At 45.7% G+C, this 16,655-nt stretch overlaps 1 protein-coding gene across 1 annotated transcript in view; it reads right to left on the reverse strand.

Moving 5' to 3' along the window:
- TRPM8 (transient receptor potential cation channel subfamily M member 8) overlaps positions 1-16,655 on the reverse strand; it is an 88,342-nt gene that overhangs the window by 61,588 nt on the left and 10,099 nt on the right. The window contains exons 2-8 of the mRNA XM_022568021.2: positions 15,563-15,636; positions 10,760-10,916; positions 8,895-9,072; positions 5,961-6,133; positions 4,953-5,127; positions 3,836-3,903; positions 1,861-2,058 (exon numbers count right to left, since the gene is read on the reverse strand). Of these exons, the coding sequence (XP_022423729.2) occupies positions 1,861-2,058; positions 3,836-3,903; positions 4,953-5,127; positions 5,961-6,133; positions 8,895-9,072; positions 10,760-10,916; positions 15,563-15,636 (1,023 nt within the window). The remainder of the gene's footprint in view (positions 1-1,860; positions 2,059-3,835; positions 3,904-4,952; positions 5,128-5,960; positions 6,134-8,894; positions 9,073-10,759; positions 10,917-15,562; positions 15,637-16,655) is intronic.

The raw sequence follows: 16,655 nt of genomic DNA on the forward strand, positions 1-16,655 counted from the left end.
GGGTGCTAGCACTCTGGTGTCCGCTGTCAGCCACATGCCTAGGCTAGGGCTAGGCAGATGGGGGCCAGCAGTCATCCAGGGCTGCCTCTGTCCGGGTGGGTTCATCTGTCTCTTTCTGGGGCTCAGCATAAGGAGGCCCATGGTGGCTGCACCCCTAGCCACATCTTTCAACTTGGCCTTCATCACCAACGAAGCTGATATTTTGATCTCTCTATTTATCCAATTCTTGTGTCTGTCTCTCAACTGGACTTGGCCAAGATACAAGAAAATCCCAGCAAAAACTTTCATGTAAAACCACCAGCTTCACCTTTTTCAGTCAAATCTGCAAAATGCAGTATCTCAAGTAGGAACATCATATACGCATTTGTCGGGCAGGGCATCGTTCAGTACCAACACTGACTGTCAGCTACAGACAGAAGAGGCATGTGCATTTTTTAATCCTGAGTCTTAGTAATGAGGCTTAATCCAGAAAGGACTTGTTTCCTGGTCACTTCGACCCTGCTGTACCTTACCGGGATTATCGCCCAACTGCCTACTCATGTGAAATTAAACAAAACCAATAGGGTCTTACTGTGTGTTAATTTCGTACAGAGTACCTGTCAGCCTAGAAGGCGGGGTTGATTTTTCTCATTATTTACAAGAATTTGATTTATCCTGGCTTGCTTTAAATAACGACAAAGGCCAATACACACTACTCTATATAAAATAAACAACAAGGATTTACCGTATAGCACAGGAACTATATTCAATATCTTGTAATAATCTATAATGAAAAAGAATCTGGAAAAGAAAGTTTTATATATATATATATATATATATATACACATACATATGACTGAATATATGTATCTGAATCACTTTGCTGTATGCCTGAAACTAACACAATATTGTAAATCAACTATACTTCAGTAAAAGAAAAAAATAATGACAAAGGCTACCGTGAGCAAAATAATCTTCACTACTCCAGGATTTCAGTTTGCCAAACTTGACACTTTGAGGCTCTTCCACAACTAAATACTGCTGAAATACCAAGCTAATTAAAGAACTTTTAAAATTCTTTATATTAAAGTCAAACTTTCACTCTAATGATGAAATGGGCTGTATGATTAAAGTAACTCTTGTCATCTACAGCCTGTCATTTCCTTTACAGGAAAATTTCCAAGTGGCAGCACGTGCTCCTAAGAATATCCAAACAGCAAAGGCCATTTTTGAATGAGCTGATGTGAACGTACCTACGGGTATTAATGTGAGCTTTATCACAAACTGAACAGTCAACAGAATGAAAGTCATTTCGAGTCAACACCAGTCACGAAACAAGAGAGAAAGGTGAGAAAGCATAACACTGTGTTAAAAGTGCTTTATAGGCTTAGCAAAAGAAGCATGAGATATTTCGATTAGTACCTATTTCTTATATGATCCAACAGGAAAGGTGAGAGATTCTGAATTCATCACAGGTCAGTTAACTTAGAAAGGCAATTATTCTGTAGTAACAGCTTCTCCACTAGACATAGATTCAAGTTAGAATCTGCATTTCTAAAACAGCATCACAGGAATTTTTTCCTCCCCGCTGCTGATAACCTACAAGACACAGAAGGCTCAACGCTTGTTGACAGGGTGTGAAAGAAGGACTATCAGCTTTGCAGACAGGCTGGAATCTAAGCCTCACCTGCTAACCCTTGTGAGGTATGGAAACAGGGCAAGTCGTTTACCTTATGCGAGCTTCAATTTCCAGCAAAAAACCTGGCGTGAGCCAGAGTGCCGTTTCAAAGTCACTGAGAAAGTATAAAGACCCCCAGCTGCGAGTGGAGTTGGGCACTGAAGGCGCTGTCCCTTCCCAGGAACTTACTCCCTACAACTCACCCATTTGATCCAACTCTCCATCTCCTCCTCAGGCAGCCGGGACACGGTGCGGGGTAAGAAGCGCACCAGCTTTTCCTTGATGATGGATGACGTCAGGGCATCCTCCACCTCCACCAGGCTGGCAATCACATCGGCAATCTGCCCTGAGCCTTCCACCACCACACAGGGAATTTTACTTTTGACGGAGGTACTGATGGCCTGGGAGAAGGGAGATAGAGTTGACCAGGTGATCAACAGAACCCAGCTCAGGACCGAGGTTCTAATCACATCGACACATCTCTGCACTTCATCATTTGGCGGGGCAGGTGGGGGGGGGGCGGTGGGGCGTTATTTTCAATCAGAAGCAAACCAAACGTTTGCAACCACTTTAAGCATCAGAAATGTAAGCTAGTTGTCTGACATCCTATGTTAATACCAAACTCCATAATGAGGACACGTGTGACTGGCACGTTTTCCATAAATAAGTGCAGTGGTTGAGAGTCCGCCTGCCGATGCCGCGGAGTGGCTGGGCCCGTGAGCCATGGCCGCTGAGCCTGCGCGTCCGGAGCCTGTGCTCCGCAACGGGAGAGGCCGCGGCAGTGAGAGGCCCGCGTAACGCAAAAAAAAAAAAAAAAAAAAAATCCCTCTATACAAAATCGATCATTCCAAATACTGACATCGTAGATTTGAGTGACAGCTCTTAAGATGGTACTCAACATTGTCGTTGATAGCTTTTCTGATGGAGGTTAACAATATTCGTACTTTTAAGGTATGAAAATACCTTCACAGCAGCAGCCATACATTTTTTGTTATGTTGACTCACATATTTCCGTCCTCAAATAATTTCCCTTGCTCCTTCCATTGAAAGAAAAGAAAAATATATTTGCTTTCTGGATAAACACCTACCACATTTTTATTTCCTTGATAAAAATCACAGAGACCAGCATAGGAGAACCAGGTACGAAAAATTTTAATCACTTGACAACAAAACAGAGTGATGTACACGTGGGTACAGAAGAAACTGTGAAGCCCCTTCCTTTAGCCAGGAGTGATGTCTTCTTGAAAGAAGACGTTGGCCATAAAGAGTGTGGTGCCTTCATCAAATCAGGGTGAGATCCATCTTCACCTCACTACCTGTGCTCCAGGTGGGTGTCGGGGCTGCGCCGGGGCGGAAGTGGGGATGATAAGAGAGTGAGCTGAAGGAAGAAGTGTTCAGCAAGCAGTCTCTCCTCCCTCGCTCCTCTCTCCTGTGGGTTCTGTGGGTGGTGAATTGGCTGAACAGACCTTGTGGGAAATGCTATAGAAATGCAGTACTGTAGGCCAGGAGCAGCTTGCTGGAAACCATCATTCTAAATCTAAAATCTGAGAGATAATAAATGGAACCATCTTCGATTACGTTTTCTCCATCTCTCTTCCTCTGTAATGTGACTGCTTCTTCAAGCATTTCCATACTGTTTCACACTGGAAAAAAAATCTCTATTTTAATTTCTCTCTGAAAAGTCTTTAGGTGCTTAATAAATACCTGTTGATGAATAAATGCACGTTGATGAATGATGGATGAATGAATCATTGTTGTAGAAAAGAATAAACAGAGAGAAGCATTAGGTTATGATTCCAAATAACTCTGCCAGAAATTTCCTGTAACTGCAGGTGTATATGATCATGGGGTGGCCATGGTTTTCCAACATACGCACTGATTATGATCCCTAAGTCCTGTGAGTTCATGTCAAGCCTTCTCTTTGGCAAGTTGATGGCCAAAGAGAGCAGTAAGTGCACGGACTATTCATGTTGCTACAAACTCTCTTCCTAAATTTTCTCAGCTGAGGAAACAACTTCAGCCTATTAGGGCAACACTGTGTGATTGGGAAAATGCTACCTATTTGCTGTAGAAAAGAAATTAGTCGTGTTAGATTAGGTGAACCCCAAAGCCCTGAAAATGCAAATTTGTGGAGTAAGCTCGTTGACTGATCTTCTAGAAAACCAAACCAAGACTCACTTTCAAAGTCTCTTTCCCACCTCCTTGGGCAAAACACACAATGGGGATCTTGCCACCGTAGTTGGAATCTGTAAAATATAAAACGTAAAACTTATTTTGGGCACATCAGAAATATTCACCTACCTCAAGGAAGCGGTGGACCCCATGAGCCCAGGGTGTGGGGTGATGGCTGCAGATCTCACAGACTTGACCATCTACCAGCTGATCACAGTGGATGCATCCCTGTGCTCCAAACCAGTAACAGCATGACACGGGTCACACTGCAATTTTTTACTGATATTTAAAATGCCAAAGTCTGTGAACGACTGACTTTTGCTAATATACATTAGGCCAGGTTCAAGTTTATCCTTAGAATAATTACACTTTCACTCATTCACATAACCCTATGCTTTCTTGAGTGGGTGAAAAGTTTGCATAACTGTGTGTTCTTTCCAGTGAGAGTATTGCATGTATCAGTGTCTTCCTTTGTGTACATCCCATTGAGAAAGGAAAAAGGTTGAGATTATCTCCAACAAGTCCCTGTGAGGGAGTCTATCACTAGATCACGAGGTAATCTGGTTCCACAACAGGACACACCTCCACAATAGGAAGAGAGAGAGTTATTTATCACTTGCCATAGCAAATACAGGCTTTCACTCAACTGCTGCATTCTTCCCTTGAAACCAATGTTTTAGGTGGTTCTAGTATATAGAAGTAGCCAATAACCAAAGAAGTAAACCACCTAACTGTTAAGCTAGTGGGTTGGTTTTTATCGCTTCTATCCTAGCTAACCACATTGCTTTGTCAGCGCAAATTTCCCATTGTGAATTTTAATTTGTTCTTAAATGCTGTTGAGCAGAATGGACAGCAGGTTCTCTATACTGGGTGGGACAAACCAGGGTAGGACAAGGCAGCCTTTGTCAGTGTTCCAGCACGTTGAAGGGTACATATCACAGTAACCTTGGCAGGAGCACCTCTAGTATATTAAAGAAGAGATATAACAGCTCTTCTTTGGCAATAGAACACCTAATTGGGTGAGTCCACCATTCTTTACTCAATAATTGGGAGCTATTGTCGGTGGTGCTGCTGCTACTCTTGTTAGTATGTCTGTCTAAGGTCCCACCTCCTAAACACTGACCTTGAATAGTGCGCTCGGAGATGTACTTCTCCAGCTGGTTACGGAGCTTTGCCTCAACTGTGGGGTGCCCATGGCAGCCGTTGTCCACAAGCAGCAGGTGGGTGTGATTGTTGTCCAGGATGTACAGAGGGTCTCTCTTGAAGTCATCCATAATGTACTGAGCTGAAAAATATCCCTGAAAAGCACAGAGAAACTTGTCTTTGAGATTTATTTGTTGGCCAAAACACATGACGACATTTTCAAAGGCTCATCTTAAGGCTGACCCTTTGGGTTCAACTGATGCTCTTCCCAGATTCCTAAGTGCAGAAGGGTCTTAGAGATCTTATAGTACAGGCCATCATTTTAAATATGAAGAAATGAAGGCTCAAAATGGTTGCATCACTTTCTTATTGTCACATAAATGACCGGTGGCAGTGTAAGAATCAGATTCTAATCCATTTCTTGTTCCACTGCCCTGTGCTCTTTAGTATAAATTCATTGAAACTGACAGCATTCAGGAAAGTGTGTGTGTGTGTGTGTGTGTGTGTGTATCCAGACACATACATTTGTATGTGTGTGTGTCTGGATAAGGTAGAGGTAGACATTGATACACACACACACATATTTGTCTGCAATCCATCATATGCCAAGACCTATGACAGTGTCTAGAGATTAGAAAATGAATAAGATGGAGTCCTAGCCCTTGAGGAGCACATAGTTACGGGACCATGAAAAGAGGCAATTTAAATAGATACTTTGTCCTCGCACTTAATACCAGAGAATAAAAAACTAAAGAACTGACTCTAACAGGATTCGCTGGGAACAAATTTTAATGAGCAAAACACATCCACTGGTAACTCCTTCCCAGGAGTTCTTTGATTATGTCATCCTGAGGTTCCAAAGCAACCTTGTAAGGTCGACTTCCTTATGAGCTGACTCCATCCCAGAGCCCCGGTGTTCAGGCCAGAGCCCTGTGCCATGGTCTTTCTGCCTCGTGACCCCGCAGACCCCCTCATGTCCAGCCCATACCTCGACATCACAACTCCTGATGAGGGTGTCCCTGTTGGAGACCATGCCCCAAGCCGCGATGCCGATGGCCACTATGTTCTCCTCTGAATTCCTGCTGATGGTGTTATCTCTCACTACCTCTCCAATGTACTTCATCAGCCCATAATGGGTGCCTCCAGTGAGAATCCAGGCACCTGTCAACAAGAGAGAAGAACAAACGCTCAGCTGGCTCCGCATAAGTTTCCCATCCTTTGCCCCACCCGTGAGCACTAGGACGTGGCATTACTGGCCACACTTTGCACTGGGCTTGACCTCTGACCATATAGAAAGGAAGGAGAAGAAGATCTCCAAGTTTCTAAGAGATTCTGGTTTAAAAACAATACGGATTCTGGACCGCACTCTAACCCACATCATCAGACTCTCTGGGAGGTGGGACCAGGGAACCTGCCTCTTTAACCAGCCTCTCGGGTAGATCTTTTTATGGGTAATGAATGCCTGGCCTGAGCCTTTGAGCAAGTTAGGCAGTGTCATCATGGAAAGCGGAGCGCTGCGCTCCCAGAGCCCCCTCAGGGATCCTGGTGACCTTCCTGGCATGACCCTGTTGCCTACAACTTAACTTTACAATTACACAGATTTGCACACTGGTATTTTAAGGTTTTTATTTGATGATTTTTGCAGTGTCAAAGGTGTTGCAGTTTTGTTTTTGTTTTCAAAATTGAAGTAAATAATACCTACAAAATATTCTCTCACATAATAATAGAATCTAAAGTTGGAAATGCCCCTAGTCTAATATGTTACCCACACAGGAATCCAGCCTGAGGCTGGGTCACCAGCCTCCCCTGATTAGCTCTGGTAATGGAAGCCTCAGGAGTCCCGAAGCAAGCCCCCTCCCCCAGCTGTTAGAAAGTCCTTTTGTTCATTTTTGTCTCCATTCTCTACTTTTGCTACAGTCTTCCTGATGATGAACTAATTTAGTCCTCTCCCACATAAAAGTCCTTTCAATATTTTAAGGTAAATGTGATGTAGTTCTTAGAAGTTTCAGACCCAATTCCTTCAGCCAGCTCTCACTGGATGTGAACCCAGACCCCTTGGCAGCCAGCCTCCTTCCTGCAGACAGATTTCAGTTGTCAACATCCCCCTTTCAAATGAGGCAATGGGAGGCATAGTAGCTCTCCACAAGGAGACAAGTAACCTCCCTGCTCTGGCCCCTCACTTCATCTATGTAGATATCCCAGCCCCGGGGACTTTTGTCTGCTTTGTTCTACTCTATTCCCAGCACCTAAAACAATTCCTGACACATAGCAGGCATTTAAGAAGTATTTGCTGAATGAATGAATTATGTATGTTCAGATCTAGTAGTAAGGAAGTTGAGCTGCTGGGTTTCATAACAAAGTAACTACCTACTGTGTGGTCCCCTCTGACTGGTCAGGAAATTAAGAATAAATGGGGGAGGGGTGCCACAGTTTCTTCTTGACATTAAGGAAAAACGTATCTAAAACAAGACATGCTTCCTTAGTTCTGTCAACTAATATTCTTAATACAGAAGTTTTTAAAATGTTAGTCTTAAATAAACTAATAAAATAAAGGTTAGGCTTTGATAAATAGAATCTAATCTTGAAATTAGAGTTTAACATTCTAGTTAAACTCAAATGGAAGTAAGGCTGCAAAAACAATTTGCCTATACTCTTCAAAAATGTCCTGAAAGACTGAAAAAAGCTAAAAAGTAGTTCCAGATGAAAGAAAGGTTTTCAGTTTCCTATGATATGAAAAGCTAAATGGATTGGAATCCAGACAGAGAAAAAAAATTTTTTTTCTCTGAAGACATTGTTAGGATAATTAGCAAAACGAAACCAAGGACTGTTTGTTAGACAACAGTGTAGGTCAAGGTTAACTTTCTCAGGTTTGATAGTTGCATCGGGTTATCTGAGAGAACACCCCTGTTCTTCAGCGATGCTCACATATTTAGGCACTAAGGTTATGATACCTAAAATTTACTCTCAGTGATTTTTTTTAAAACCATAATATGTGGATATTTACAGAGAGAGAGAAGATTAATATGGGAAAATGTTAACAATTAGTGAGCCTAAGTGAAGGGGGTACAGATATTCCTTGTATTATTCTTCCAACTCTTCTGTAGGTCTGACATTTTTTATAATAAAAAGTTAAAAAGAAAAAAATAAGCTGAATATTTCAAATAACAAAGCCACGGTTATTTGTTTTGATCTCCATCAGACAATTACATGGTGCTTACAACCCACCAGGCACTAACACGATTTCCAAAACACACCACTGATCCCAAAATTAAAGAGCAGATGAGGGCTTCCCTGGTGGCGCAGTGGTTGGGAGTCCGCCTGTAGATATAGGGGACGCGAGTTCGGGCCCCGGTCCGGGAGGACCCCACATGCCGCGGAGCGGCTGGGCCCGTGAGCCACGGCCGCTGAGCCTGCGCGTCCGGAGCCTGTGCTCCGCAACGGGAGAGGCCACAACAGTGAGAGGCCCGCGTACCGCAAGAAAAAAAAAAAAAAAAAGAGCAGATGAATGAAACTTTCCTTTTTGATTCGCCAGAATACTCTGGGTAAAAGTTCACACGTAAAAAATAAAAAAATGAAAAATTTAGATTAAAAGAAACATAAAATTACCCACAAGGAAGTTCCTTAACGCTGAGTTTAAAGAGCTACCGTGTCCCCACCCTCCACCTACCCCCTCACCATCGGCCAGAGCTCCCGGTCTGTCCCTTCATTGAAGGATCTTGTTCTTAATTAAGATAATGATTAATCATACAGTTCTAGAGCATCTGGAGTCTGCGCATGATCGCAAAGGAGAATTTCGTTCCGCCTCTGAAGACGCTGCGCAGCCTGGTTGGATAAACCCGCGGGCGCAAGGTCCCCGCCGCCGCAGGGAAGGTCCCGTGGCTGCAGCAGGGACAGCCGCGTGGACGCAACGAGGCCGACGCACCTTTCGACTGCGCGATGTAGATCAGGCGGCTGACGATCTTACGCATGCGCGGCTTCAGGGCGAAGTTTTTGGCGCCGCCGGTCACCGAGATGACCAGGTTGGGCGTTTTCAGGTGCCAGTGCTGGGTCAGCAGCTCGTAGAGGGTTTCCGCGTCCGTGTCGCAGGACAGTCGGATATACTGTGGGGAAGAGGGGAAGCATCAGGATCCGCAGGTGTTCTCTTGATGGTGGGGCTTAGCCCAGTTTACCTGCTCCTTAGGGAGGGGGAGAGGGGAGCGCATTGCAGCCGAGGAGCGTCCCCTTGGGGAAGTGGAAGGAAGGCAGTGGAGTGGAGGCGGGTGTGGGTGCCCCTGCAGGGACCCCCCCATCCCAAGCCGGCTGGAGAACTTGGGACTTTATCCTAAAGGGAGTAGAGCACCTGTGAGGTGCTCTAAGCAGAGTAGAAGCCGGATGGGATTGACATTTTAGAGAGTCCTCAGCGGCAGTGCTGACTATGGGACAAGACAGGCAGGGAGAGATGCAGGGAGGTGAGATAGTGGTGGCCCATCCTGGGACAGAGGCCTTGGGAACACACAGAGTGGACAGAGCCGGGTCACCTTCCAGGGCTGCAGCGGCAGGGACTGGGGAGGTGAGGGGTCAAGGCCCAGCTTCCAGCTGCCTGAGGACGGCTGTGTCACTGGGACAGAGGACACAGGAGGATTTAAGGAGACTGCTAACCATTGCCTACTGAAAATTGGCATTGTCGTCTGCCTCTACAAGGATGAAATCAATAGCCACTGCGGTCGCTGACCTTCAACACACCCTGAAAGGAGTGCAGGGTGGAGATCGGGAATGAGGCCTCTGTGCTCTGGGAAAAGGTGGCAGAACAGGCCTTCAGATAGTTAGATACTTTTCAGGAGATTTTATGAGCCCAAATTCTTGCATCTCCTCGTATCTGGAATAGCACTAAAATCGTTAACGGAGACACATCTGCTCCTCCTGACGGGCAAGAAACCTCTGCCAACATGTGTGCTTGACTGCACGTCCCCCCTTCTCTAAAATCACAGATAACACCGCCCCCGCCCCCTTCGGAGCAGTTCCTCAGAGCTCTCTGAGATGCCGTCTCCTGGGCTACAGTCCTCATTTTGCCCCAAATAAAACTTAACTCACAACTCTCATGTTGTGCTTTTTTTTTTTTTTCGTTTGACATAATCATTAAACATCCTTGTAGAGGGCTTCCCTGGTGGCGCAGTGGTTGAGGGTCCGCCTGCCGATGCAGGGGACGCGGGTTCGTGCCCCGGTCCGGGAGGATCCCACGTGCCGCGGGGCGGCTGGGCCCGTGAGCCACGGCCGCTGAGCCTGCGCGTCCGGAGCCTGTGCTCCGCAACGGGAGAGGCCGCAGCGGTGAGAGGCCCGCGTACCGCAAAAAAAAAAAAAAAAAAAAAAAAGGAAAGAACATCTTTGTAGAATCCTGTGTGAGAGCCTGCAGTGTGATCGTGTAGGGGAGAATGTCACCTTATTCAAGGCCACGTTTATTCTCAAGAACGTCACACGCCAAACTAAACCAGATGATGATTCACAAGCACATTTGTCGGGCCTTTTGCAGCCGTGAGGGCCAACGTGGACGTCACATGACCCTGCCCTGTGCCTAGAGAAAGGACCCTGGGTGACAAGCCAGTCCTCACCCGCGGAGCGTTGCCATGGCACACAATCTAATCATGGCTTTTGATTTTTCACAAGATTTATCTTCTTCTGCAATCAGTTTTGGATTGACTACCCACCTCTCCCACCTCCATGCGTACTATTAGACAATTCAAGGTAACCCAAGGTAGCCCACACCATGTTAGCATACGGATTAGCTACTTCAAGTAGGAAAGCATTGCTTACCTTCCCTTTCTTCCCCAGAGTCTCAAACTGAATATCCCCAAAAGCGTCAGTGGGGAATTCCTTGGTGTGTTTCTTGTAATTCCATTTCTCATTTTGATTGGTCTGGGTGCCTTCTATGTGCTGGCTCTGGGTATAGCCACACTTGCACACATTTTCCCTGAGCGGAAGGATATTGATGGGAAGGAATAGCTTTCATTAAACCTGCTTAAATATTTCATCACGTTTCTTAGAATAGTCACGATTAGCTTAAATAAACACAAAAAGAGATTTCACCATCGCATCTAATTTTCAGACTATTTTCATCATCTCGGTTGTTTAAAAACTATCTTGCGGGGGCTTCCCTGGTGGCGCAGCGGTTGAGAGTCCGCCTGCCGATGCAGGGGACACGGGTTTGTGCCCTGGTCCGGGAAGGTCCCACATGCCGCAGAGCGGCTGGGCCCGTGAGCCATGGCCGCTGAGCCTGCGGGTCTGGAGCCTGTGCTCCGCAACGGGAGAGGCCACAACAGCGAGAGGCACGCGTACCGCAAAAAAAAAAAAAAAAAACTATCTTGGTGTTTTACCCCTGTGACATGGAAGATCCAGGCAATACAGTACAATTGTATCTCCGCTGAGAAAGAAGAAAGCATGAATGCAGGGAGAGGAGGGGATAAAAGACAAACAGAGGAGACCTCTTGAGCCTCCACCTGCTCCAGCCATGGTCCTAACAATTCTAGACTCCCAGCCACTTCTCTCTCTCAGGTTCTGCATGGCATTTCTATTTCCTTAGAGTAAATCTCCCCATTTAGGTTAAGCTAGCTCGGGTTCCTTGCAACTGAAAGTCTTAATTACTATAAGTATGGAAATTATCTGTATTCAAAAATATACGTCAAAACATTCAATATTTTCTAGAGCTATAAAAATTGAGCTAGGACCTGGATCCAAAGTCACTCCTCCACCAGAAATCTTGCCTCTTTCGGAACAGTTGCCTGGGGCATCACTCAGTTTGGCCAAGAAAAGAAAAGTCAACCAGAATTGATAACAGTTGCCTTAGCCTTTTCTCTAACTGAGCCTGGGGGCTGCTCCCACTGGTCTCAGGATCCTCCTCACTAGGGTCCAAGTTGGCTTCCTCCCCTCTGTCTTTAGCTGTTACTGTCCCACTATCCTTTGGGAACTTGGGGCCACCCAAGTTCATTGCAGGATTGGGGAGGGAATTCCCTGCCCCACCTGTCTTTGCTACAACTGAAGACCGAATCTCGAGCCCTTTTCCCTTCCAAGGGTAGGGGTGTGTCTCGGGTGACCCCTGTCTCCATCTTGATGATGGGGCTGGTAGCCCTCCAAGCACCAATTTACATGAACTGGCTTACAAATGGGGAAGAGGCAGGAGGAATGCCAGGAAGGCGTCAGGAGCACAGATACATGGAGAAGGCAAAGGAGTGACAGAGAGGGGAGACGGAGAGGACGGGAGAGCGGCAGGACGCTAGTTCTACCCCTCAAGACAAGTCTGAATCCTTTGGAGCCTCACTGTCAATATAGTAGCCACTAGCCATGTGTGGCAACTGACTTTAAATGCAATTTAATTTAACTTAATTTGAAAATTCAATGCCATGGTTGCACTAGCCACATTTCAAACGCTCACTAGTCACAAGTGGCTAGTGGCTACCATACGGGACGATGAAGATAAAAAAATATTTCTGGGACTTCCCCGATGGTGCAGTGGTTAAGAATCCGCCTGCCAACGCAGGGGACACGGGTTCAAGCCCTGGTCCGGGAAGATCCCACATGCTGTGGAGCAGCTAAGCCCGTGCACAACAATTACTGAGCCTGCACTCTAGAGCCCGTGAGCCACAACTACTGAACCTGCAACTGCAACTACTGAAGCCCGCGTGCCTAGAGCCAATGCTCTGCAACAAGAAAAGCCACCACAATGAGAAGCCCGCGCACCACAACAAAGAGTAGCCCCCATTCGCCGCAACTAAAGAAAGCCCGCGTGCAGCAGCGAAGCTCCAATGCAGCCAAAAATAAATTAAGTTTTTTTTTAAGTTTTTTTAATTTAAAAAAAGAATATTTCCATCATAGTAATAATAGAAAGTTCCATTACACAGAGCCCGTTACAGCAAAAGTAATGTTCTTCCTTTTTCTACCTAGAACCCAGCCTGGCCGAGGCAGTGAGAACTGAAGAGAATAATCCCAGATCCAGGGACTTACAGCCTCAGGAGTGCCAGGAGGTGGCCCCTAAGCTGGACAGCAGTGTCTCAGAGGGTACCAGGCAATAGGAGCCATGGTCTGGCATCACTCCCTAGTGACCACGCAAGAAACAGACATCCGAAGGGTTTAAAGTAGAGAAACATGAGTGGTCTGGGCGTAGCACATGTGAAGCAGCTCTGGGGAGATCTGGGGCAGCCTATGTCAGCTGATGTGGCAAGAAGCTGCAAAATTACAGTAACGCTATTACTAGTCATTTCCCTTGATTCACTTGTCCGATGAGTAATTCAGATTACACAGAGCATCCCCACTGCCGATGGAGAGATGAAAATAATAAATACAAGAAGTTAAAATCTTGTAGAGTCTTCACTCTGGTGTATAACCTTGGGTCCCCTCTGACATGGGCACTGGAAGACCCTGAGGTGTTCCTGTCCTGTGCTGGTGTTGTGGAGGGCAGGGACTGCTCACCACATCTCCCTTTATTTGGGGCCAGACTTGAGTGGTAGTCAAGCACCATAAGGTGGACAGCCATAGGTTTCCCTACCTTGCATCCACTTCTCCTTCTGTTAGTAGGAACACCTGATTTTCCTTTGAGGAATCATCCTTTCCACACCAGGTCCATGTGGACACAACACCCAAGGCTGGCCAGTCACATATTCCATTGCCCAGTTGCAGGGATTAGAGTGGGTGCCTGACCCATGCCAGGCCAATAAGAGCCATGAACGTGAGCCCAGGACTTCGGGTGGAATTGCTGGAACAAAGCCCTCCTTCCCCTCACTGGTAAGCTGAAAAGGTGTCAGCCAGAGTGGTGGTGTCCATTCTGCCACCACTAATAAGGAGCCTGCCCACCCAGAGAAGGACAGAACCACAGGTAGAAAGAGGCAGGGTCTTGGTGACACTGAGCCCTGGATGTGGCTGTCCCATTACAATCACCACTCACTTAGGCCAATTAGACCGGATATCTGCAACTGACAAGGTGCTGACGATGACAGTCAATCCGAGACAGGATTGTTCCTAGAAGGGGCAGGAGCTGGGCATAAAAGGAATGCACAGGGAGGAATCAGAAAACTGAGTTCAATCCTTCATCTATCCCCTGCCAGCCATGTGACCCTGGGTAAAACACTGAGCTCCTCCAGGCCTCACTTGCCTTGTCAGTCAAATGATAACAGCTACCTTGCAGGGCAGTTGTAGAATTAGCAGTCAAGTACATGAGTCCCCACGACATAGTCAATGCCCAATAAATATTTGTTGAATGAGTGAACGAATCCAAACAGTGTTTCCTACCAGTCAAACAAATAGATTAACGGCAAAATCTTTCAGGGAGACGTGTGGGGAATAAATAACCGACTCACAGAGTTTATACTCTGTCAAAATGACTCATAATGACTAAGTTTATACCAGTGACAAAACAGAGATCTCTTAGTTTTTCCAATGTTCGCTTTCTAATTCGTACAAAGTAGGAAAGCACACTGAGAACTTTCTACGGCAGGAATTTTATGTATCGTCCCACTGCACCCTTACTACAACCCAGGAGGTGTACTTTGCCAGCGGTTTAGGATAAGAGGATTCAGTTCAGAAAAGAGAATAATTGGTTCAAGTTCATGCAGTGAGCAGGCAGCCAGGCCCAGGTTGGATCCAACGCTGGTTCTTAGGCCCCTGCTCTTACTGCCTTCCTCTGGGCACTGCCTCTGTTCAACAGAGTCAGTGCTTTAATTACAAACTACAGCAGCAGGTAAACAATCAATTAATAGCTGGACTATTACATATAGAATGGATAAACAACAAGGTCGTACTGCATGGCACCAGAACTATACTATACCCAGTATCCTATGATAAACCATCATGGAAAAGAATATTTTGAAAAGAAGATATCTATGTTCATAACTGAATCACTTTGCTGAAATTAACACAACTTTGTAAACCAACTATACTTCAATTAAAAAATATTAATAGCTAGACTCTCTCCTATCACCAGTAAGCAAAAGAGAGGGGGCAGAGAGGAAAAAGGTGAGAGGGAGGGAGGACTAAAATCACTTCGTTAGATCCCAGGGCCCCTTCTGTGGGAAACACCAGAGGTCAGTCCACTTATCACTGGCCCACTAGGTAGCATTCGCTGAGGACCTCCTGGGGGCAGAGCTGCTGGAGGTGCTCCCCAAGGCTTTTGTGACTCAGCCTCGATGTTTCAAGACACACGAGATTCAGAGAAGATGAACACCCGGTCAGATGGGAAGGGCCACAGTCAACAGCCTGGCAGAGGAGCCGGTCAGATTGCCACGTGCGCGCATGCCTGGTGTCTCCTGCCAACAGCTATGAAACAACAAGGTTCACTGTCATGGCCACTCCGGTGGGCTCCCAGGCTCGTGGGAATATCAAAGAGAGTGACAGCCTGTCTTGGAGCCTTTACCAACTACTGACAAAGCTTAAAATATGAAATGAGATGATACCTCTCCAGGGACAAGCTGCTTGCCAAACTCTTCCTATTCACACACCGTTTCTGAGAATTGCAAGATGCAAACAACTTGAATAATGAACTAGTGAGCAATTTGTTTGTCTGTCGTTATGGTGGTCAATAATTTACTTTTGAACATGGTAGCAAAAAATGGAGGCAAAGTAGTTGCTTACGTGGCCTTGGAATCTTTGGTAAAGAAGACACACTCCCGTTTCTTAAAATTTGCTTGAATGAAATTCACCAAGTCCTTTGGAGAAAGAACATTGGAACAACACGTCACTAATTTGTTCTCACCCCCTGCTTGCTCTTCATGAATGACTTAAACCTACTTCAAAGGTTTTAAGGATTCACCACACATCATAGCAACCAGCATCCATTCATGCTTTCAGAGTACACAAAGTTCGTAAAAAGAGGCATACGTTTACATTTTTATAACTAAATGCAAATTTTTCTAAAAGTTACTTGGCATCATCTTGTAACAAATGTCATTATATACATACAAAGTATGTTTTTCTGACTCTAAGGCAACTGGGGGAATATAAGCATTTATTGATAGTTTAGCATAAATAATGTTTTATTGCAGATTCTAGTTCCTCTTATGCTTGCTTTTCAAAAGAAGGTATATTCCAAATGCTCCTTCCAGAGTTGCATCTGTCCCCCCATGGGCAAGGTGGTAAGGCATATCAGGGACCTAATTCTGACAAACAACGGAACGCTTCCCTTTAGTTGGCAGAAACAAACCCCTTGGAGTTGAAGAATACTTCGAAAATATTTACACTCCTCAAAGTGGGAGAAGATATTTGTGACATATATTAATCATGATAAGATTGGTAAATAGAATATATAAAAGACTGTAAGTCACTAAGAATAAGACAGACAACCTCGTGGGGAAAAGGCAAGAGACATGAGCAGGCATTAAATAAAAGAGGACACACAGATGTGTGAAAAGGAGCTCAACCTTGTCAGTAATGAGGCAGATGTGAAGTGAAACCACGATGACATCCCATTACACACCCACCAGGCTGGAAAACTTGAGAAGCCGTTGGCACCAAATGCCAGTGAAGAGCCAGGCGGGGGGACTCAGCCCGCTATGGGCCGTGAGGGAACTGGCTCGACCACTCTGGGAAACTGTCCACCACTGTGCCCTAGAAATAGTCCCTGTGTCCTGTGAATGACCTGCAAACTCAGATGCCTGGCACCGCGCTGCCAGCTTTAGGGGTTTGTCTTGTTCCGTGGAGGTGGGGCTGGCAGCCCAAACCCACTTCC

The sequence above is a fragment of the Delphinapterus leucas genome, chromosome 8 (genome assembly GCF_059928025.1).
Source record: "Delphinapterus leucas isolate spDelLeu-1000000601 "Yukka" chromosome 8, BTC_Dleu_Yukka2, whole genome shotgun sequence".
Classification (NCBI taxonomy): domain Eukaryota; kingdom Metazoa; phylum Chordata; class Mammalia; order Artiodactyla; family Monodontidae; genus Delphinapterus; species Delphinapterus leucas.